Genomic DNA, 22577 nt, shown 5'->3' with positions numbered 1-22577 from the left:
TCCCGGCCTGCGTCCAAGCCTCCTCCCCGTCCCTGCTCCCACACCCACAGAGAACTGGTCTCCATCAGGTGTGGCCCCGTGGCTTCCCAGTGCCGGAGGCAGCCGTGGCGAGAGGAGGAGCCCCGGAGGGGAAGGCAGGGGAGGGGCGGACGCTGGCGGCCCCCACCGGATTGGCCGACCCGGGCCGTCTCAGCCAGCCCCTGACTAGCAGGCTCTCAAAGAGACAGCGACCTCGGCCACTGCCCTGAGCGCTGCCCGTCTCAGCCATGCGGTGGGCGCCCGGGGCACAGAGCCGGCCCCGGGGGCCATCCTGAAGCAGGTGGCGAGGTGGGAGGAGGCCACCTGGCGCCGTAGGGGGCACCATGGACAAGTTCCGGATGATCTTCCAGTTCCTGCAGGCCAACCAGGAGTCCTTCATGAACGGCATCCGCGGAATCATGGCCCTGGTGTACTCCGCCTTCGATTTCAACTGCCCCTGCCTGCCGGGCTACAACGCGGCCTACAGCGCGGGCATCCTGCTGGCGCCGCCCCTCTTGCTCTTCCTGCTCGGCCTGGTCATGAACATCAACGTGTCCATGCTGGCCGAAGAGTGGAAGCGGCCCCCGGGCCGCCGGGCCAAGGACCCCGCCGTGCTGCACTACATGTTCTGCTCCATGGCCCAGCGCGCCCTCATTGCGCCTGTCGTCTGGGTGGCCGTCACACTGCTGGATGGCAAGTGCTTCCTCTGTGCCTTCTGCACTGCGGTGCCCGTGACTGTGCTGGGCAATGGCAGCCTGGCACTGGGCCTGTCTCGGCCCGAGCTTGCCCGCCTGCTGGCCCGGGTGCCCTGCCCCGACATCTACGAGGGCGACTGGCTGCTGGCCCACGACGTGGCCGTGCGCTCCCTGCGCTGCATCTCCCAGGTGAGGGGGCGGCCCCGCCTCAGCCCGGGCCTCCCGTCGCGGCCCAGGGTCCCTCTGGCAAGGTCCAATCCCCCACCTCTTGAAATGAGGCTTGCTCGGGGCACAGCCGTGTTTTCCCAATAGATGGGAGCTCCCCAGACTGGGCTTGGGGCTCCCCCTCGGACGGAGCTCTTTGGGGGCAGGGGCATATTTTCCCAACCGAGGCCAGGGCTTCTGAAGGCAGAACCGTGTGTCTTCCCTGAATCCGTTTTCCCTGGAAAAAGTGCTATGGCTACCTCAGTTCAGAGGCCTGTGTCCTGTCTTGAGGTCCCTAGAGTGGACCCCACAGCTCAGCCAGCCCCACATTCTCCATCCTGAGCTCCAGCTGGGAAGCCTGGTGTATTTGCATCCTTTTCTTCTTCCAGGCCGGGGCAGTGGTGAGGCAGGTGGGTGGCTGGGCCATTTGGGTACATTTTCCTGGCAAATGCCCCCAGCAGGTGCCTCCCTGCTCCGGGAGCGGGATCCGAGGGTCCTGGTGCCCCTGCAAGGGAGGGCTTGGGTGAGGGGGATGCATTGTTGTGATGTGCCCTAAAGGCAGGGTTGGAGGGCCCACTGACAGGAAAATCCAGAGCTTGGTCCTCCCCAGCCCCACTCCTTGTCTTCTGCCCCTCTGGACCCTCCCCCGTCCAAGCCCCCACGCCTCCCCTGCAGTCAGAGCAGCACGGGGAAGAAGCAGCCGTGGGTCCTTGCAGCAGATGTCAGGGGAGGGGCAAGGGACCAGGCCTGCCGGGCCAGGGCCAGAGGAACACTCTGCTCTGGCAAGTCCAGACCCCTGGCTCCCTGGCGCCAGCTCTCCTGTGGGGCCCACGTCACCACCAGACGCCCCACATGAATGTCACGCTCTGAGTGTACAAGCTCTGCTTCCCTCCCAAACCACTTCCTCCCTGTGGGCACTGTGCCATCGTCCCAGGCCTCAGGGCCTAGGACAGTTGTCCCTCTGCTTGACTTCAAACCACCGCAGCATGAGCTAAAAGGGCCCCCAGAGGACAGGCTCCCTGGCCTATAGACATATTTCGTCTGGCCTTCCGAGTGAATTCAAAATTCAACTTTGCAATTTTGGAAAACCAGACATTTTCACACAAAAATCAGATTTCCGGCTTTACCTGAAACATGAGGAGACCCAGCCCCAGGGGTCTACTCCCCATGCCTACTCCCCCAGACCAAACACAGGCTCTGCAGCCTCCCAGCCCATGTTGGCTTGGCCACAACCCCCCGACCCCGATTATAGGCATTTAGCCACCTCTCTCATCCTGATCTGGCCAAAGGCTTCTCTGTGCGGCTGGGGGCTGATCCCGAAGCCCAGATTAGGAGAGCCTCCTGCCCCATGCCTGGCAGTGAATTATTACAGAACAGGCCTAGCACCCAAGTGTCTTCCGCACAGAGTTTGAGCAAGTGTCTGGTTTGTCTCTGCCACCCTTGAGGGCCCAGCTCAGGGCCCACAGAGGAGGCTTGTTTAGTGCAGGCTCCTGAAAGGCAATGCCGGGAGCCAGGGGAGGGTCACTATGCCCCGCAAGGAGGTCAAGAAAGACGCATGGTTAGTGAGGGCCTCTCGAGGTAATAACAGTGGCCAACAGTTATGAGCACTAACTATGTACCAGGCACTGTGCTGGTCGTGACTACATTTAGTCCTCACAACAACCCTATGAGATACATACTACCAGCAACCCCATTTTATAGGTGGGGAAGCTGAGGCACAGAGCAGTCAGATACCTTGCTCCCGGTCAACTAGTAAGGACTGGAGACAAGGTCCAAAGCCAGGTAGCCTAATTCCAAGGTCTGCCCAGTTAACTCCTGCGTATTAAGTGCCAGGCCTACACGTGGGGCATTTCCACACAGAATCTCATTTCTGTGAGAGAGTTTATCTATGCCCATTGGACAGAAAAGGAAATGGAGGCCAAGAGGTGAAATCATTTGCCCAGTCAGCACTCTTCTCCCTAAAGGCCCTAAGAGATCATGCTTTGGGGGGTGTATACAGGCCTGGGAGGTGGGAGGGCAGTGCCAGCCAACTCTCTCTCCTCTCCCCTGCAGGCCCTGGGCTGGTCCTTCGTGCTGCTGACCACACTGCTGGCATTCGTCGTGCGCTCTGTGCGGCCCTGCTTCACACAGGCCGCCTTCCTCAAAAGCAAGTACTGGTCCCACTATATCAACATTGAGTGCAAGCTCTTCGATGAGACATGCATGGAGCACGCCAAGGCCTTCGCCAAGGTCTGCATCCAGCATTCTTCGAGGCCATGAACCATGACCTGGAGTTGGGTCACACCCACAGGGCACTGACCACGGCCCCGGCTGGCTCGGCCACCCCAGCGGCCAAGGATGGGGCTGAGGAGGAGAGAGAGAAGCTGCACGGCATCACGGATCAAGGCACCATGAACAGGCTGCTCACGAGCTGGCACAAATGCAAGCTGCCCTTGCGGCTGGGCCAGGAGGAGCCCCTGATGGGCAACGGCTGGGCGGGGGGCGGGCCCCGGGCTCCACGCAAGGAGGTGGCCACCTACTTCAGCAGAGTGTGAGCTGTGGCCAAGTGAAGAGGCAGGAATGGGGGTCTGAGCCCACGGCCTCTCAGACCCCCGCAAACCAGATGGAAAAATGAAGGTAGGCCCCTGGGACAGACCCACATGCCCAGGCATTCACCTGCCCATTGAGGCAGGAAATTTGGAGCTGGAAGGGGACATCAATCCCCCAGCTGGGACACAGCAGTATTAGAAAGGTTCAGAACTGGCTGGGGGAGGCATGGTCACGTTCTGATGGAGGCCCTCTTCCTTGTTCAAAGCCGGGGCCTTGTCGCTGTGTCCCCACAGGTAGAAGGGGCAGGGGAACTCCCTGGAGCCTCTTTTCCAGGCACTGATCCCATTCATGAGGCTCTGCCCTCCTGACTTAAGCACCTCCCAAAGGCCCCACCCCCTCATATCATCCCCTTGGGGAGTTAAGATTTGGCACATGAATTTGGGGGGACACATTCAGACCATACCACCCTCCCTTGGAGGGCTCCTTGGAGACCACCTGAACGCCTCCTTCACATCCAAGTCTCAGGGGGAAATCAGACCTCCCCAGAGCTTGGGCATTTAGAAAAGAAGCTGTTATCTTCCCATTTTCTCCAAACCCCTACCCCTGGGGAGGGGGCTCCCGAGTGCTAAGAGGCTTTGGCCTGAGCTAGGGATGAGGGTGGTGGGGTGGTGGAGGGAAGCTGCCTAGAGTAGAAACAGCTCAGACTCCAGAGTGAGAGAGAACTGGAACAAATGCTGTTTCTACCACTTACAGTGTCCCTCAGGCCAATTGCTTCCTTTTCTGTGCCTCAGTTTCCTTATCTGTACAATGGGGATGAGGGCACCTACCTGATGGGGTTGTTGTAATCAGGAAACAGGTGAAGCAAGTAAAGTTCGTGGGCCAGAACAGGCACTAGGTACACGGCGGCTAATGGGCTTGTAGATTCCTGAACCTGAGTGCTTATCCTCCTCCCCTGCACAGAAGGGGAGGGTGACACGAGGAACTGGAGCCACCTTGTCGAGGAGGGAATTGAGGGCCAAGAAGATGTAAGTCCCACTCATCTAAGAATTTGTTTTGATCTTGATCCCTGCAACATTGCTTTAATGATTTCCCTTCTTCCCATCCATTCCCACTTCTGAGACCCGGTCTGTGTTCCTTTCATTATTCGGGAGGAGGACGAGCTCTGTAGGCCCAGGAGGCTGGAGGAGGCTGGGGGGCTCCTCTGGGAGTGGGACTTCATCTAGGCCCCGAATGCAGACAGGTTTTGAAGGAGTAGAGACCAGGTCTGTGTTGGTGGGTGGGGAGGGGCTTCCAGTGGGAAAAGCCAGTGCAGAATATCGGGAGGTACAAATGTCAAGGAAAGAGCAAAGCTTTGGGTCAGGCAGATTGGGGTTCAAGAACTAGAGCTGTAAGGGGCGCCTGGGTGGCTCAGTTGGTTAAGCGACTGCCTTCGGCTCAGGTCATGATCCTGGAGTCCCGGGATCGAGTCCCGCATCGGGCTCCCTGCTCGGCGGGGAGTCTGCTTCTCCCTCTGACCCTCTCATGCTCTCTCTGTCTCATTCTCTCTCTCAAATAAATAAATAAAATCTTTAAAAAAAAAGAACCAGAGCTGTAAGACCTCACAAATCCCTCCAAACCTCAGTGTGTCTATCTGTAAAATAGATCTTAAAAGGACCTACTTTTCAGAACTATGGTGAGAATAAAGGAGGGTAACTTTGGAGGAAGAATCTGGAGTGGTGTTTGGATCTGAATAATAAACACTGGTCCTTTCCCTTCATTCCTGCCCATGACAAGCACAGCTCAGGGAGGCCAGCATGGCACTCAGCAGTTCCACGGTCCTAGAACCACAAGCATTGCAGAGCTGACAGGAGGGTGGGGGGGGGTCTCTCCCTTAATCGTAGGGGTCATCTAGCCTGTCCTTGGACAGGGCTCTCCCCTTTAGCATTCTTGACCCATGACTTTTCAGCCTCAGCTTACACAGTCCCACGGATGGGGAGATTATGACCACTTTCTGGGACAGGCTGGGCATATCTGATGGTAACAAAGGGGTTCTTTCAGCAACCACCTGCCTTCTTGTAATTTCTATCCACGACCCAGAGCTCTGCCCACAGGGCCTCAGAGGATCCCTTACCAGCCCTCCTGAGATCTGAAGCAGTACCTGGGAAGGCAGGTGAAGTATGGACAGAAGAGCTGATGGTGGGAGGAGGACTGGCAGGGGCAGGATGGCTCTGAGGGAGAAGAGCCAGAATAAGGCGGGGAGGCCCTGGCCTGTGCATCCTGCTAGGGCTCAGCATCGGTCTGAAGGCATGACCCTCCCCTCCAACCCTGCCGGGGTCCAGCAGGAGTCAAGCATAGGGAGGGCAGGCCCAGGCAGGATGTCCTAGCAGGCCCCCCTGCCTGGCCCCCCGAACTGGTCCCACGGGTGCGCAGGCCGCCAGGGCAGCTGGCTCGGGAGGGCAGGCAAGGCCAGGCACGGGCCGGCGCCGCCGCCGAACGGGAAGCCCAACTTCCTCTCCTCTAGCACCGCCCTCACTGCCCGCCCTCCCCTGCCTGGCGCCGGAGGGAGGCTGTTTTTCCACTCCCCGCTGCTGCTGCACAAGTCCCATCCTGCTTGTTTCCTCCGCTTCCCTGGAGTTTAAAACTTCTTTGAAAACGCCCCCAACCCCGGGCCCTGCTGGTCTCAGGCTCCCTGCTCCGGTGCAGAAGAAAGCACAAGAGAGCCCGCGGAGGGCACCGCCGGCAGCACTGGGGGGTCCGCCCTGCAGGCCCGCGCCCCGCCGAGGCTGGAGCCCCTGGTTGGCGCCGCAGCTGGCCCCAGGTAAGGAAGGGCCCCTCGCTGGGGCGTGCCAGGCGACAGGGGGAGCATGGCAGGACTGCTCAAGGCTGCCCAGAGGGATTGTCCTGGGGAGAAAGGCCCCTCACTGAGGCTCCTCACTCTGGGCAAGGCCAGTGGTACCCCCCTCCCCCAGCCTATCCTGTCTTCTGTCCTGACTGCGGTTGTTGGAGGTCCCAGGCCTGGTCCCTCCTCTGCTCTGCTCCTCCTCAGCTCACCGCCCCCACTTTGGGCAGTTTATGAACCCAGGGCCCCACGAAAGCTCATGAGAAGCCCTGAAGCCAAGAGGGGAAGAGGAAGAGAGGAGCCTGCCTTTAACCCATTCAGCCTTGGCAATGGTACAAACTCTTTCCCAGGGAGTGGGATGGAGCCCCTGGCCTGGGAGTGAGAGGAAGAGTCAGATCCCTCCTCCTCCTGGCTCCGCACGTGGTCACCGAGCTCTGCCGGGGCCCATCTGGCAGCATTGGCAGAGACCGGGTGGGGTGCTGGCGTAGGGAAGAGGCACGGAAGGAAATATGGCAGGTCTCCCCTCCTCCGTTTGCTGCCCACCCTATCCCTCCATTCCCTGGCTTCTTCTGGCTGCGGACTTTTTTCATCCCCCAGATGGGGAGGACATGGGCCACGCCCTGGCCTGTGTCTGCTTGTGTGGGTGGGGTCTCGAAGCCGCAGCCACTTCCTGGCACCGCTGCAGCCCAGACCATGGCTGTAGCAGGCTGGGGATGGGCTGGTGGGGATGGTCGAGCCTTAGCCTCCATTCCCTGTCACTGGGAGGCCGCTAGATAGGGAAGGGGGAATGGGTGGGGAAGGGAAGTTTCGCCAGGGCTCTCATGGATGAGCACAGAGCAAGGGTAGGAGACCAGGAAAACAGAGGACTCACTTGGCTTGACCCACCCTTGTCCGCTTCCCAAGCCTCCTTAAGTCAGGCTCAAAAGTCCTGCCCAGACACCTCCGTACTGTCATGGCCTCAAGCGAGGCACGTTTTCCTCTTCAGGCCTTAGTTTCCTGATCTTGGCAGGAAGGAGAATCGTCCCCACTGCCTAAAGCCTTGGCAGGGTGAGATGGAGGGTCTCAGGCATCGTTTATCCCCTTTCTTTTCCCGCCAGCATCCCTACGGGGAGACCAAGGGCCGGAATGATTTATCCTCTTTTCACAGATGAGGACACAGACCCAGAGAAAAGTCATGAAGTATGTTGAGAGCCAGGATCTCCTAAACCAGTCCAGACTCTGAGGTCTCCAGAATGAAAAGTTCTCATGAACTCCAGGCACACTGCCTCGCTCGGCACTGACCAAAGCCTCCTTCCTCCACCCCACCCCACATCACGGAGTCAAACCCAAGACCCTTATCTCCCAGGACACCCCCTCCAGCTGTGATGCCCATGGGCTAGAGACCTGGAGGACAACAGCCCCCAAATAGTCCTAGGTCCGTCAGCGCTCTAGCACTGCCCGGAACCCCACATTCCCCGGTGCCACAGGGCCGTCCTTAATCCCGGCTTCAAGGGAAGCTTGTGGGAGTAACAAGAACCCAAGTGCCTGAGGCAGACAGATCTGAGCCTGAATCTCAGCTCTGCCCCACCGCTTATATGTGCCCCTGGCAAGCCCCTCAGCTCCAGGGAGCCTCCACCTTGTCTGTGCACACTGGGGACATGTCAGCTCCATGCAGGACCATGACGATGGGCAATGAGGGATAGAAAGCACCTGACACCCAGTGGGAGCTTAGTGAGCAGTGGCCACCACGTCCCCTAGGCCCCAGGGCTCCCCAAGTCTCCTTTCTCACTAGCCTGGCCATACAGGACCCCCCGCCCCCGCTTCCTTTCAGTTTTCAGAGGCCAACATTTATCGGTCCACTATTCCACAGGAAGCACCAGGCTGGCCACTGGAGGGGATAAAATGGCAAGACAGTGCCCTGCCTTCAGATGCCCACCAGCCTGTACTCCCTCCTAGTCCCTCAGGAACCGTCGATCCCGGTCCCCCCGCCCCTCCACTGACAAGCCACCATGGCAGCCCTGATTGCAGAGAACTTCCGCTTCCTATCGCTCTTCTTCAAGAGCAAGGACGTGATGATTTTTAATGGGCTGGTGGCACTGGGCACAGTGGGCAGTCAGGAGCTGTTCTCCGTGGTGGCTTTCCACTGCCCTTGCTCGCCTGCCCGGAACTACCTGTATGGGCTGACAGCCATCGGTGTGCCTGCCCTGGCACTCTTCCTCATCGGGGTCATCCTCAACACCCACACCTGGAACCTGGTTGCCGAGTGCCAGTACCGGAGGACCAAGAACTGCTCGGCTGCCCCCAACTTCCTCCTCCTCAGCTCCATCCTGGGCCGTGCGGCCGTGGCCCCCGTCACCTGGTCTGTCATCTCCCTGCTGCGCGGTGAGGCCTACGTCTGTGCTCTCAGTGAGTTTGTGGACCCCTCCTCCCTCACAGCCGGGGAGAAGGGCTTCCCACCAGCCCATGCCACAGAAATCCTGGCCAGGTTCCCTTGCGGGGAGGGCCCTGCCAACATGTCGGGCTTCCGGGAGGAGGTCACCCGCAGGCTCAAGTATGAGTCCCAGGTAAGGCTGTGCAAAGGGAAGCCCCTTTTCTCTCTTCTCTAGGCCGTGGCGGGTGCGGAGGTACTGGGATGGTCTAGTATTGAAGCTAGAGCTGGTCCTCAGGGGCTGAGGTCTCCAGGAAAGCGCTAGATCATCAGCATCAGGTATCTGAGCTGGGTAACCTGTAGGTTAGGAGTTGGTGAGGCAAGTTTTAAACATTAAAGGAATGTTTTTCTGGCTCAGACTGAGCCTTGATCCCAGTCACAGATTACGCCCCTACTGCTCCCAGATTGAGCACGAACCCCTGTAAGCTTACGAAACATTTGCCATCAGCTAGGAGTTGACATGTTCCTATCCCCAGAAGGACCCCAGCCCAGCCCCGAGTCAGCGCCAGGTGTTGCTGACATCGGGGAGTCCCCTAAGCGAGGACGGAGTGCTGAGTTAGGAAGCAGCGCCTGCGGCCCTGGTCCCAGCCTCAGTGTGGCTCACTTCTGAAGGAGGAGAGCTCAGTCAGGGCAGAGACCTGGGCAGAACACGCGGCTGCAGGTATTCGCTCAGAGCAGCAGGGCATGAGGGAGACAGGAAGGAGCACGAGATTGGCTAAAAAACAAAAACGAGGGCGCCTGGGTGGCTCAGTTGGTTAAGCGACTGCCTTCAGCTCAGGTCATGATCCAGGAGTCCCGGGATCGAGTCCCGCATCGGGCTCCCTGCTCAGCAGGGAGTCTGCTTCTCCCTCCGACCCTCCTCCCTCTCGTGCTGTCTCTCGTTCTCTCTCGCAAATAAATAAATAAAATCTTTAAAAAAAAAAACAAAAAAACGAAAACCAGAGCACGTTGAGTTCAAGGGAGCGAGGACGAAGTGGAATCAGCCGGACGGGCTGGCTTCCCTCATCGAAGGAGAATCTGCTCTCGGGGGGTGTGCAGCCCAGGGTCAGCCCAGCCCAAGCCCTCTGACCAGCTCGTCCGACTTCTTCCTGGGGCGGGTGAGGGTCCAGGCAGCTCCTTGCCCCTCCTCAAACCTGCCCCTTCTCTGGCCAGCTCTTTGGGTGGCTGCTCATCGGCGTGGTGGCCATCCTGGTGTTCCTGACCAAGTGCCTCAAGCATTACTGCTCGCCACTCAGCTTCCGCCAGCAGGCCTACTGGGTGCAGTACCGCACCAACGAGGACCGGCTCTTCCAGCGCACGGCCGAGGCGCACTCGCGGGCGCTGGCTGCTCACAACGTGCGCCGCTTCTTTGGCTTTGTGGCGCTCGACAAGGATGACGAGGAGGTGATTGCCAGGTTCCCAGTAGAGGGCACACAGCCTCGGCCACAGTGGAATGCCATCACGGGCGTCTACTTGTACCGCGAGAACCAGGGCCTCCCGCTCTACAGCCGCCTGCACAAGTGGGCCCAGGGTCTGGCGGGCAACGGAACAGTGCCCGACACTGTGGAGATGGCCCCGCTCACCTCCTAGGGGTCCTGTTCCCACACTCTCTGCAAGTGACGGTACTTGGTCTCAAACTGAACTCCACTGCCTGCTCACATCAGAAGCGGATGATTTTTTTCACTTTTTGGGGAAACAGGCCGGGAGCACAAAGGAGCCTGGGGCATGGAGAGAGCTAGGAGACAATGGGGTCCACTCCGACAGGAAGGCTCTCAGATCTGAAGAAATCCCCTCTCCCGCTGCCACCAACCACTCCGTCAACAGCTTTGGAGAGAAGACCCTTTCGCAGACCTGGTCCTTCATTAACTATGATGTGGACAACCTTTACTGGTGCGACTCCAAGGCTGGGAAGCCCTGGCCAGCAGAGCCAGGTGACAGTGAAACTCACCAGCAGACGCCTCATACAGGATATCATGCAGTTAACGTTATGGCGTGACGCATAGGGTTACCTGGCTCAGCAGTGCTCAGCCAGGAGATGCCCTCCAATGTATGCTTTATTTTATATACTTAAATTTTTGATAAAGTTTTTCTTAGTATAAAGGACTAGCTTGGTGTCTGCATGATTGGATGGGCTATGCCGCTGTAGGCTAGTGGTCATGAAGACAGGCCCAAATCCCATCCCCTGTGGGAGGGAGGGAGGGAGGGGGAAACAGAGAGACCCTGGACAAGATTAAAATGGATGGGAGGGAGGACAGGAGGACAGGGAAAGCCAGGTGTTGGGAAGGCCCTACAGCTTATGATGTCTTGACAATTAGATTCAATTATCTGATTTGATGTGAGGAACAGGTGAAGCCTGGCCTTTCTCACTGAGAAGACTGGCTTAAATTTCATGAGTCAGAAGATCCCGCACACAGTAGGGCAGACTAGCTCCTATAACCTAGGGCTAATGCCCAAAAACCAGGACAGCCCCAGCTATGCCTCTCCCCCGACCCACACATGCCCGCCCTTGCCTGATCACCTCCACCACCCCTAAAACCTCTCTCCTGCTTCCCAGCATTCGACCCAGTCACTTCCCATGGAAAAAGCTCTCCAGCTCTCAGGGCATTTAAAGCTCTCTGCCAGAGAAAACATTTAATCCCCTTAAGACCAAGCCAAACAAGAACTGGCTTCAACAACTAGCTGGGTCTGCGCTGGTGTCCAAGAATTCTGAAACATACGGGATTATTACGTATCAAAGGAGGTGGAGACCATCTTTCTAGGAAGTTTACAAGGGTCACAGGGAGGTGTGGGTGTGGTGGGCCCATCATATCCCCTTTCCCTCAAGTCTCAAAGAAAACCATGAAGCCAATCAATGCCCTCCACCCAGCAACCTCTCCGCACAGGAGCTACAAGGAGAAACTCTGCAGTTCTCCCCAGCTCACACAGCACAGCAGTCTACGTCCTCACTGAGCCGCCTACCCGCCAGGCCCTGTGGCAGCACACAAACATACATGCTCTCACTTCATCCACAAAACAACTCTTCAAGGTAGGACTTTTGGACCCCATTTCACAAATGAGACACCCAACTTGGAGAGCTTGGATAATCTGGGCCTGGTGGGCCTGGGAGGAAACACCACTGGATGGTTTAAGCCAATACCTGTGGCTTTCCTCTCAGATGGCCGGGTTCCCCAACTGTCCTTTCCCCCAAAGGGGTCTGCCTTTGTCCTCCTGTCCCAGCCTCACATACTCCACAAAAGAGCACAAGTACTAGCTGAGCTCAGGTTGAGGGAATGCCCAGAGACTCCGAGACCTAGGGGAGGAGGCCCACTCCCTGGGCCCTGCTGACCCCCTCTGGCTGGACCAAGAGCCTGCCAGGGCCAAAGGGGGATCCTGACCACAAGATTGTCAGGAGTCAGCCCCTCTATTCCTGCTCTCCCGGAAACTTCCAAGAGGGAGAGAGTCTTAGCTTTTCTAGGAGTCCGAGAGCCTGCTGTCTACAGCCTACTATCTACAGCAGCCCCAGAAAAAGGGGAAATGGGCGCCTGGGTGGCTCAGTCAGTTAAGCATCCAACTCTTGATTTCAGCTCAGGTCATGATCTCAGGGCCATGAGATCGAGCCCAGTGTCAGGCTCTCTTTTCAGCGATGAGTCTGCTTGAGATTCGCTCTCTCCCTCTGCCCCTCTGCCCCTCACGCATGCTTTCTCTCGCGTGCTCTAAAAAAAGGGGGAGGGGATGATATAAAGTAGTACTAAAACAAAACACGCAAAAAGGAATTATAGGAAAGCTCAAATTCTTTTTCATCCTGACAGGATTACCATAAAGGTGGTGCAGAAGAAGCAACACTTAAATAAGAGTCCTCAGGCAACATGGTTTTCCGGCTGCCCAGGCACCTGAGAGTCAGCCGGGCTGGCCCACTACAGACAGGGGTCACCGGAGACAGCTAGCCACTAGTCCTCTAACACGGAGCTCTTCGCTTCCACGTATTCCAGGGCCTTCGCCTTCACTGCCTGCACGTCCTTCTCAGTGCCATGTTGTTTCTCATAGTCCAGGTAGCGCTTGAAGAAGAATTTCATTCGCTTGGGGGCCAGGCTGAGATGAATGACCCGTTCAAAGATGTCCCTGTAAGGAAGAGCAAGGCAGCGTTTGCCTCTTGGCCCCCTGCCCCTCGACTGCTGACTAGCCTTCATCCACTTGCCCTCTGGCTCTGCAGCCAGGCCCTCTGTTCTCCAGCACTCTCACTTCTACCTTTACGTTTATTACCATTTTAAACTCCTAAGGTGTCCATGGGGAGAGAGACTGCCACCCTCACTTTCTAGATCAGACAGACACCCACGGGTGTTAAAAGGACTCACTGGCTTGAAGTCACACAGTGAGTCAGGACAAAGCTACTGGGATGGGGACACACATGAGGTAGGGATCTGTGAGAAAAGTTCTGCTTCAAACTCACTGACGTGCTTGCGTGAGGCACTGGTTCTTTCTGGACCTCAGGCCACCCATCTCTGACCCTCCCTGCCCCGTGGGGCTGTAGGCGACAACAGCAAGCCTGTGACCATTCTCTAGCACAAGAGCCAGGCTCAATGAATTATGTGGGAAACCCAAGTCTCCTGACCCCCACATCAGGGCCAGCCTCCCGCCCACCCAGACATAGACCAGAGGTTGGCCCCTGAGGCAGCAAAACAAGTCAACAAGTGAATACCACAGGAGCTGGTGTGTCATGTCAAAGCTGTTCTTCCAGACATGGTAAGAGAAACTGGGGACGCTGGAAGATGCTGTGGGGCTAAAAACTCATCCACTTGGCCAACATCCACAACCTCCCACAGTTACTTCAGCCCTGGCCTGTCTTCCCCTCTCACCGGACTTCCTTCTGGCTGCCATGCTTAATGGTCATGTCTATGTAAACTGACCAGACATCAGTGCGCTTTGGGTAGGTGCTCAGTGTGTTCTCAAAAATGGCTTTGGCCCGTTCCGCATCCCCCAGCTGAAACTCCAGCTGGGCAAACTTGGCAATCACATCCACATCTGCAGGGAGAGAACAGCTCAGACGCACAAAGCAGAGAGACCCCTCACCACAGCATTAACGTGCTGCACAGACAGACTGACTCCCGACTCCCTACTCATAGGTTCCAAGACCTGGGTGATGACAAGTGAACACTGGGAAGGTTTGGGGCCGGATATACACATGGGCACTAATCTATGATTTCCACTGCAGACATCCCACTCCCTGGGCCCAGAAGGGAGAGGGGGCAGCGGCAACAAAATTAGTGCTAATTGTTTTTTGTTCCTCCATCTTTGAAGTTTAGCATCTGAAATGCAACACATGTTATGTTCATGAGCATATAATCAACAGAGAGATCCATGCCCTCCACTAGGCTTTCCTAATACCACACCACCCTCAGATGAGAAAATCTCCAATCCCTATGCCCAGATATCAGAGAGCTTAATGTGATCAGGAATCGGGCCAAAGGGTAGGGATGAGCACTCACGCTCTTTATTGGGCAGACACTCGAGAGCTCGCTGCATCACACGGTGACTGGCCCCAGCCTGGCCCCTCCGTAGAAGAAAAGCGCCATATTTGATCCAGACAGCTTTCTCCTGCCTGAATCGCTTCAGCATCCGGTTGTAAAGTTCACCAGCTTCCTGTGGGAAAGACAAGGTAAGCTATGGAGTGTGATATGACAGAGGGGGCAACAACAGAGACAGAGGGGCAATGACAGAGACAGGCAGCTAGGCTCATGAGAAGCTAGACGTGGCCTCAGACTCTGGTCACTATGTAGGTGCAATTCTAGATGCCTGAGGAAAGCGGGCAGGCTCCCAGAGATGGGGAGAGCATACGAGGGGGCCTAACATGGTGGGGAGAGCCCCTACTAATCCTGTGCTGTATGGAGGTCCTAAGAGTACAAGAACATGAGAATGACAAGGGGGAACAGGAGAGACAGAAAAGGGACATTGGCTGAGCTGCTGCCTTGTGGCTGTACGCCCAAGGGATACACACCAGGGGTCCACTGTCCCTTTACTTTCCTCATCTTCACCCTGCATTCCTAAGGCAGAAGTGGGAGGAAAGGACTCCTCCCACTTCGAAGATGAACAAGTTAGGGCCCAGAGGTCACACAGCAAGCCTGCAGCGGGCCCAGATCCATAAGAGGGGGATTCTTTCCTGGACTTCCCAGGAATTCGTTTCCAAGCTGCTGAGGACCTCTGGCAGCGGGCCACTTGGCCCAGACTCCTACCTGGAATTTCTCGGACTTGGTATAGATGTCAGCCAGATGGAGAAAGACCTTGAGAGGCTCATTGTACTGCACGGCCCGCTCAAAGACCTTGGTCAGTGACTCCTGAGAGCCGTACATGTTCTCTAGATTCAGCAGTGCCACCCACACGTTCAGCTTCTCTTGCTCCTCTCTGGAGGGAGAGTGAGCATGTGAGCTCCATCACCTCAGCCCAAGGAAGCCCCCACTACCACCCAGGGATGCTGACTGGAACTACTTCTCAGTTCCCACCATCAAGTGAGCCACGGAGCAGCCTGGCCCCCACTGCAGCTCACAGAGAAGCAGGAATGCCAACCCGACGCTGGGCTTCCCCGGGTGTCTGCCTCCGTTCCGAAAAAGGAAGCCCAAGAGATCTTAACCTGGCCCAAGGTTTGGGCAGAAAGGAGCAGAATCTCTGGTCTGATTCTGTCTCCAAACTAAGAGAATGAAGCAAAGGATTGCCATCCCTCCTCTTAGCTGTCAGGAAACTCACTCTACCCTGTGCCTGGAAAGTGGCCACTGAGAGTGTCTGCACCCAGCTATGTACAGTCATTGTCCCTGTTCTACTTCTGTTCCAAGTTGGGCACCTTATTTAAGCACAGGGAGTCCTGTAAATGTCACCCTTCGCTACTTCAGTGAAGGGGACTATAAAATATAAATGAGCAGATCTGTTGCGCAGATGGCGCAGCCAGGAGCCAAAGCCTGAAAACCCACGGGTGCTGGTGATAGCCACCCAAAGTGCTGTCGGGCTCCTGAGGAGGGAATGACCCAGAGTCCCCAAGCCCTGCAGCCCAGGGAGACAGCTCCCTGTCTAGAGCCACGCCCACCAAAGCAGCGGGCAAAGCCAAGACCTGAAGGAAATGGTCTTGAGAGCCCTCTCCGCCACGGCCCGGGCCTTCTCGATTTCCGTGGCCTGCAGGTGGAAGGCCATGTACTGCAGCCACAGGATGGAGCTGTTGGGGGAGCTCAGCAAGAGTCGGTCAAAATCATGTGCTGACTCTGGCTGTCTCCCAGGATCCATCAGCGCCTCCTCGATGCGGGACAGCTCTTTCTCTGCCTTCTGCTTCTCCAGCATCCTTTCCTTCCTGCTTTTCTTCTGCTAGGGAAGGCACAAAAATTAGTGAGTAATCTGCTCCTCAGACCACTATGGAGGTCTGTGGTGGAAGCCAAGAGCTGGCAGGGCAGTCCAGGAGCCCTAGGATTACTGGCAGGCCTGAGACCACCCCGCCCTGTCAGAAGGGACCCTCAGGCCAGGACAGAGCCAAGGAGACTAGCACCAAGGGGTCCCTGCAGAAGGACAAAGCCCCACAAAATACGACACCGTGGACTGCTGAGGCTTGTCGTCCTCCTCGCTGTCTGAGCTCTCGCCTCGAGGTGGTAAGGCCGGGGTCAGAGAGTCTAGCCCCACGTCCCAAACAAAACCGGAGGACAGCTGTAGCCGGGGCACTTCTGCTGGCCTGGTCGGCTTCTCCTGAAGGATCGCAGAGGTGTGTGAGGAAAGCATTCAGCTTAGGCTGTACCCTGCTCCCCGGCCCCAACCCCGCTGAGGAGCCGGGGCCCCCACCATGCCCAGAGACCCTTCCTCTCCTCCAGGGCCAGGCTAGGCCCACTCCGCTGGAGAAACTACTCAGTAGTGACATAAAAGCTTTCCTTGTAAATAAATTCATTTAGGCAACAAGCTTTTTAAACATACGTATGTAAAAACAAACAAAAAAAAATCCCATACGTATGTGTATTCATATATACGTTCACGTAAAAAGTACTACATGCGCATAACATAATAGCAGAGCTGGGACAGAGACATGACAGGCGTTCTAAGGGTGAAGGGATGTCAGCACCTACCGTCCAGGCAGCCCTTCCACAGTCAGGACTCAGTCCAAATGGTACTGTCCTCATCTTTCAGAGGGAGATGCAGGCTCAAAAAAGTGAGATCTTTATTTGCCTGCCCCACTGATTTAATTCAGCTCTACTCAATAAACACTGATGAGAATTTATTTTATGCAGCCCACTCCTTGGGTAAAGCAGGGTCTCTGTCCTCAGGATGCTGATGACCAAGTGAGGACCTAACAGCCCCACCTTAGGCAAAGAAAGAAGACTGCCCAGCTCTTAGACAGGAGACCAAGGACTTCCCTCCCCAGAGCAGCGTCTCTGCCCCCAGCCAGTGCTGTCCCTCACCTTGGGCAACACACTCATCTCTTCTACCTCGTCTTCCCCTTCCCGATAATATACTTCAACACCACTGTCGTCCTCCTCCGACGGAGCAGCTTTCTTCTGCTTCTTGTCCACTCTCTCCTGAGGTTCCAAGGGGGAAAGATGGCGAGCCGTCCTCCTGGCCCCAGAGAACCTGCTGGCAGCCCAGGGCAATGCCCTCCCTCTGCCCCTCCCGGCGCCACCCAGCACCTGGCTCCAAACACACCGCTCTCAGTCCAAGAGAAGGCCACTCGGTCGGCTGGCTGGCTTTGAAGTGTGCTCCTTTTCAGGCGAGGGAGGCCATCCTCCCCAAGGGACGTACCTGTTCGCTTGCAGACTCCCGGCGCCGCCGCTTGCCCTGCTTCTTTGCTTGCGGTTTCTGGGGCTCACTCTTCTCCTTGCCAGGCAGCTGCACCTCCTCCTGCCCCTCCTGGTTCCTCTTCCCTTTCCTTTTCTGATTCTTCTTCTCCTTCTCTTCTTCTCCTTTGCACTCTTTCTCTTCTGCCTCCACTTCCCTCTCCTCTTGCTTTAGAAGCGGCAGCCCTAGGGAGGCAGGAAACACGTCCGGCTTCCCGGTGTCACCGGGGAGGAACGACAGCTCTACCAGGTTCTTTTGGCGGCTCAGGCTACAACAGGGAGGGAGAACAATGAGGACAACAAGCACAGCAAACAGCCCAGGCCTTCCTCTCCTGATCAGCCCAGTTTTCTGGGCCCGGCACCCCCTACCTTGCAATCCATTCAGTATCCTTCAGGACAACCTGCACATTTTACCACGCTGAATAGTAAAATACAGGGGGCAGCTGCGATGTCCCCCTACTCTGTCCCCAACAAGTACCTATGCACAGAAAAGTCTCCACATCAGCTTTTAGGAGCGGAGGCTGGGACTGAGGTAGAAGGCTCCAAACAAAGGGGCTTTGCTCATCTGAACACTGCACCAACACCACCCAAGCCGTTATGTCTAGCTTACCTCTGAATCCTCCCAGTGCTCCCAGGGAAAAGAGGGAGTGCAGGGCAGGGGAGACACCTACCTCAGGACCTTGGCTGTGAGCAGCTTCCCTTCTGGGAGGTATCTGCTGTAAAGGGCTTTCTTGGATGGACTGTACTGGGAGACATGCAGATATCGGGCCAAACCCACAACGGAGGGGCCAAGGCTGACAGGAGAGAGACAAGGGTCCTGTGGTCATAAATACAACAACAGAGTCCCAGCCTAGCCTAGCGCCTCCACTTTCCCAGGGACCCAAGTTGTGACAAGGATTTAGGACAGACAGAAGTTCCCGGCACTCAAAAGGTTAAAGAAAGCTTTGTAAACTAGAAACAATTATCAGGCATCATGAAGATCTGACTGAAGGGCGTCTCCCACCCCACAGCAGAGCACCGCAACGCATCACTCGCAATGGCTGGGGAGGATGAAAACGACGAAGCCGTGGCAGAGAAGGCCGTGCTGCCTGCTGGCTGTGAACGTTACGTGGTTTCACAGAACATTTATGAATCACCATTAAACACTAAATCAAAGAAAATCCAAATGTATTTAAAATTGAAATTGGATATGCCATGCTCTTTGTCCAAAACACCAATAAGAATAATTCAAAACTTTTTTTAAAGTATAAAACATCTCAGAATTTTAAAAAACTGGTGCGAACTCAGACTCCCTTTCCTTCATATCCTCTTTGGAGAAGGTGACTGAGGAAAGCCACAGACCTGAGGACCAGAACAGGCCCGGAAGGGGGGCCCTCATGTCTGGCCCACCAAGCACCACCTCACTCACCCAAAGAGCACGCCATGTGGCTGGACAGACTTCACATAGCCCCTCAGGAGTTGCCCTTCCTGAATGTCCTGGATGGAGTTAATCTCAGGATCGGTTATTTTGCTCTTCGTCTCTGGGTTTGTCCTAAAGGAATAAAAGGCTTATGTACATGTACCCCAACCCTCCTTTCCCACTCTCACCCGTGACTCATTTGTGATAATCAAACTCTACATGTAAGAATACAACTCTGGACCCGTCCGTAGTCAGAGCCCAGACCTACTCTTTCGTGAGGTCCTGTCAGGACTTGGCCTCAAAAACATCCATTTCTAACCATGGAACAGGCTAACTTCAGGCCAATTACTTCATGACACATGCCACGAACTACGGAACCCTAGGGGTTGGACCATCTTCCCTCACCGGGGTCACTGCATGGTCATCTTGAACACCACATGCAGATGTCTGAACCTTGCCCTGGGCAACAAGAGTTCGAGCAGACAGGTTCTTCTAGCAATGTGAATGCCTGCAGCTTTTCTGGACAAAGATGGAGCAGGGTAGAAAGTGCACAAGCAGAGAAGAAAGGTGGGAAGCCCAAAGTTCTGTGTCAGGTCCACGGAGCCTCTCCTCCGTGCCCTTCTTGTCCCCACCACAGACTCTCACCTGGACGATCGCAGTGACAGAGTCAATACGTGGCCTGTAGTAGACAGGACGTAACACCTGGAATGAGAGCAAGAAAAGGAGATGCTGACTTTTCAGCATCCCAGGAGACAGCAGAGGGCTTCAGCTTCCTCCCCACAAGGCTTCCTCCCCACAAGGCTGACCAACAAGTAAGAGTGAGGGGACAGGACACCTGGGCTCTTCTTCTTCATTCTGTTGAGAATGTGCTGAGGGACTCTGGACAAGTCACCTCTCTGGGCCTCAGTTTACTTGTCTGTCACTACCTATTCTTACCCAAGAAAGGTATTGGGAGAAGAAAATGAAAGGAGACATGGATTCCTCGGGAAGACACACAGAGCCATATAGGTACTCAGAGATGACACCAGCCTAATGTCAGATCCCAGCAGTGTGCAAACTCAGCCACTAACCACCGGAACTGTGACCAGGGAATGACCTAGGTCCTAGCGCAGGCTCACGGCAGCAGATCAGAGGAAACATCATTGAGGCCTGAGCAGGGGAGGCTTCCAGGAGGGAAAGCAGGGTTTACTCTTTGGTTAGGTTTCCAAACTTTTTTCATCAAAACCAGCACTTAGCAACCCAAAGTCACAATTTCAAAGTACAGAAGCTTAGCAGTGGAAAGAATCTCAGCAATAGTCCAAATTTTTCCCACGACAGGCACCTGCCCCTAAAGCAGGAAGGACCTTAGGGATCATCTACTTTTAGGCAATTAATTTATTATCCATATTAGATAGTTATCACAACTGAATACGACTCACAGATATGGCTACAATAAAATATATTTAAAATAAATATTTTGGGGTGCCTGGGTGGCTTAGTCGGTTAAACATCTGCCTTCAGCTCAGGTCATGATCCTAGGGTCCTGGGATCAAGTCCCGCACTGGGCTCCATGCTCAGTGGGGAATCTGCTTCTCCCTCTGCCTGCCACTCCCCCTGCTTGTGTGCATGTGCACTCTCTCTCTGTCAAATAAATAAAATCTTTAAAAAATAAAATAGGGGCGACTGGGTGGCTCAGTCGTTAAGCGTCTGCCTTCGGCTCAGGTCATGATCCCAGGGTCCTGGGATCGAGCCCCGCATCGGGCTCCCTGCTCTGCCAGGAGCCTGCTTCTCCCTCTCCCTCTGCCTGCACACACTCTCTCTCTGTGTCAGATAAATAAATAAAATCTTTAAAAAAAAATTAAATAAAATAAAAATTTTGCTAAAAGCCACAACCACATTTTTAAGGCTCAAGAGACAAAGCAGAGATAATCCTGGATTTCTCAGATGTGTTCCTTTTCTTCTCCCAGGCCCTGGATATCTCTGTGCTGTTTAGCTCTGATCAGTGGTTGTGAATTTATTAGGCAGATGCTGGTGGCTGGGACACCTGAGGTGGGAAAGAGCATTACAACTTTCTTGCCCGTCTCCTCAAGGCTTCCCACTCTACTGTTAGCCAACCTGGATTCTCAGCCAACCTGGATTCTCAGACGTCTGCACGGTATCAGGCTGAAGCCTGCCTTTCAATGCTAATTTATTCACCCTAGAAAATGACTTTAAAACTCTGAACCAGGGGCACATGGGTGGCTCAGTTGGTTTCAGCTCACGTTGTGATGTCAGGCTCTGCACTCAGCGGGGAGTCTCCTTCTCTCCCTCTGCCCCTCCCCCCACTCGTGCTCCCTCTAAGATAAATCATCTTTAAAAGTCAAAAACAAAAACAAAACTCTGAACCAGGCTCATTTTAGTGCATATAAAATAGTTCATAACACCCCCCCCAACTGCAAAGGTCTCTTTTTGCAGAAATCACCTATAGATCAATTTTTTTTTAATTAAAAAGATGAATGGTTCAGTAGAAAAATGAGCAAGCAAAGCACAGAACAAATGTAAAGAGCTAATAAAGAGGGAAAATGACCAGTAAGAGAAATGCAAATTAAAATGAGAGATCAGGGGCCTGAGCAGGGGAGGCTCAGTCAGTTAAGCGACTGCCTTCAGCTCAAGTCATGATCCCGGGGTCCTGGGCTTGAGTCCCACAACAGGCTCCCTGCTCGGCGGGGAGTCTGCTTCTCCCTCTGACCCTCCCCCCTCTCATGCTCTCTCTCTCAAATAAAATCTTTAAAAATACAATAAAATGAGAGATCAATTTTTGCCTATTTAATAGCTTAGATTAAAAATTAAGAATACCCACTGTTGGCAGGGGTGTGAGAAACAGTCATATTTATGACAGGAACATAAATCGGCACGATCATTTTGGAGGGCACTTTGGCAAAATGTGTGATGTCGTTTGGCCCATCACTTTTAGTCTGGGAATATATTTCACAGATACACTTGCACTCGTGTCCAAACACATGCACAAGGATACTCACTTCATTATTATTGTCCATCACCAGAGCTTTTAGATAATGACAAAAAAAAAAAAATAACAGAACACCAAAAAAAAATGTTAAAAATAAGGTAAAAGAACAAGGTAGATTTAGATATACTAGCCCAGGAAAAAAAAAAAAAGTCCATGATAAACTACTATGAGAAAAAAAGCAAGCTGCAGGATATATAAAATGAAATTCTATTATTACATTAAAAACATTATACCTCCATGTGTGTAAAAGTCTTGAAAGATAGAAACCAAGGTATATAATGGTGAAAAGTGGTGGAGAAAGAGAGGAGCAACAGAACTTTTCTTTTTTTCATACAATTTTTTTCTGGTACAAAATCACATATCACATATATTTTTTTTAAAAAAAGAAATCTACCCACGTAGAGCTGAAGAGGAACAAAACAAACCAACTAGGCCTACCTGACAACCTTCTGGGGGATGAAGTCTTCCAGGGGCGTCTCTGTGTAGGAGTCACTCACGTGAAATACGCTGACTCTTCCGATCTTCCCAAAGGGGAAGGAGACAGTCAGCCCCTCCTTAGGAGTCACCTTCACCACTCGGCCCATGGCCACTTCCCCCTTCTCAAGCTTGTGAGGACCTGGTAGGCAGGAGAATGAACCTGATTCAGGGAAGGGCAAATGAAGAAAGAAGCTGGAACACTGGCCAAGCACGGGCTGGGGAGTCAGAGGCTGCCCAAACTTGGGGATGCCCAGGTTAAGGGGAGCAGAATGATCATGAACACCCATGTTACCATGC

General features: G+C 54.7%; 3 protein-coding genes across 3 annotated transcripts in view; 2 read left to right on the top strand and 1 right to left on the bottom strand.

The window, feature by feature from the left end:
* Positions 1 to 341: 341 nt before the first annotated feature.
* Positions 342 to 3618, top strand: CALHM1 (calcium homeostasis modulator 1). The gene is given in 3 exon segments (XM_021700042.1): positions 342 to 902; positions 2970 to 3156; positions 3159 to 3618. Coding segments are annotated over 3 exon segments (1020 nt in total). The 5' UTR covers positions 342 to 362; the 3' UTR covers positions 3452 to 3618.
* Positions 3619 to 6013: 2395 nt separating this feature from the next.
* CALHM2 (calcium homeostasis modulator family member 2) lies at positions 6014 to 10603 on the top strand. Its single transcript, XM_021699855.1, has 3 exons — positions 6014 to 6243; positions 7412 to 8807; positions 9824 to 10603. The coding sequence occupies exons 2-3, from the start codon at positions 8253 to 8255 to the stop codon at positions 10238 to 10240; spliced, it is 972 nt and encodes a 323-aa protein (XP_021555530.1). The 5' UTR covers positions 6014 to 6243; positions 7412 to 8252; the 3' UTR covers positions 10241 to 10603.
* Positions 10604 to 12408: 1805 nt separating this feature from the next.
* The window catches only part of PDCD11 (programmed cell death 11), a 45590-nt gene continuing 35421 nt past the window's right edge, over positions 12409 to 22577 (bottom strand). Inside the window, exons 25-36 of the mRNA XM_044916595.1 lie at positions 22242 to 22419; positions 19463 to 19519; positions 18827 to 18949; positions 18090 to 18212; positions 17384 to 17687; positions 17047 to 17163; positions 16193 to 16342; positions 15723 to 15970; positions 14857 to 15025; positions 14113 to 14266; positions 13483 to 13648; positions 12409 to 12748 (exon numbers count right to left, since the gene is read on the bottom strand). Of these exons, the coding sequence (XP_044772530.1) occupies positions 12577 to 12748; positions 13483 to 13648; positions 14113 to 14266; positions 14857 to 15025; positions 15723 to 15970; positions 16193 to 16342; positions 17047 to 17163; positions 17384 to 17687; positions 18090 to 18212; positions 18827 to 18949; positions 19463 to 19519; positions 22242 to 22419 (1961 nt within the window). The 3' untranslated portion in view covers positions 12409 to 12576. The remainder of the gene's footprint in view (positions 12749 to 13482; positions 13649 to 14112; positions 14267 to 14856; positions 15026 to 15722; positions 15971 to 16192; positions 16343 to 17046; positions 17164 to 17383; positions 17688 to 18089; positions 18213 to 18826; positions 18950 to 19462; positions 19520 to 22241; positions 22420 to 22577) is intronic.

This window comes from Neomonachus schauinslandi, chromosome 6 (assembly GCF_002201575.2).
Source record: "Neomonachus schauinslandi chromosome 6, ASM220157v2, whole genome shotgun sequence".
Lineage (NCBI taxonomy): Eukaryota > Metazoa > Chordata > Mammalia > Carnivora > Phocidae > Neomonachus > Neomonachus schauinslandi.
This window is presented reverse-complemented; position numbering and strand designations above follow the sequence as displayed.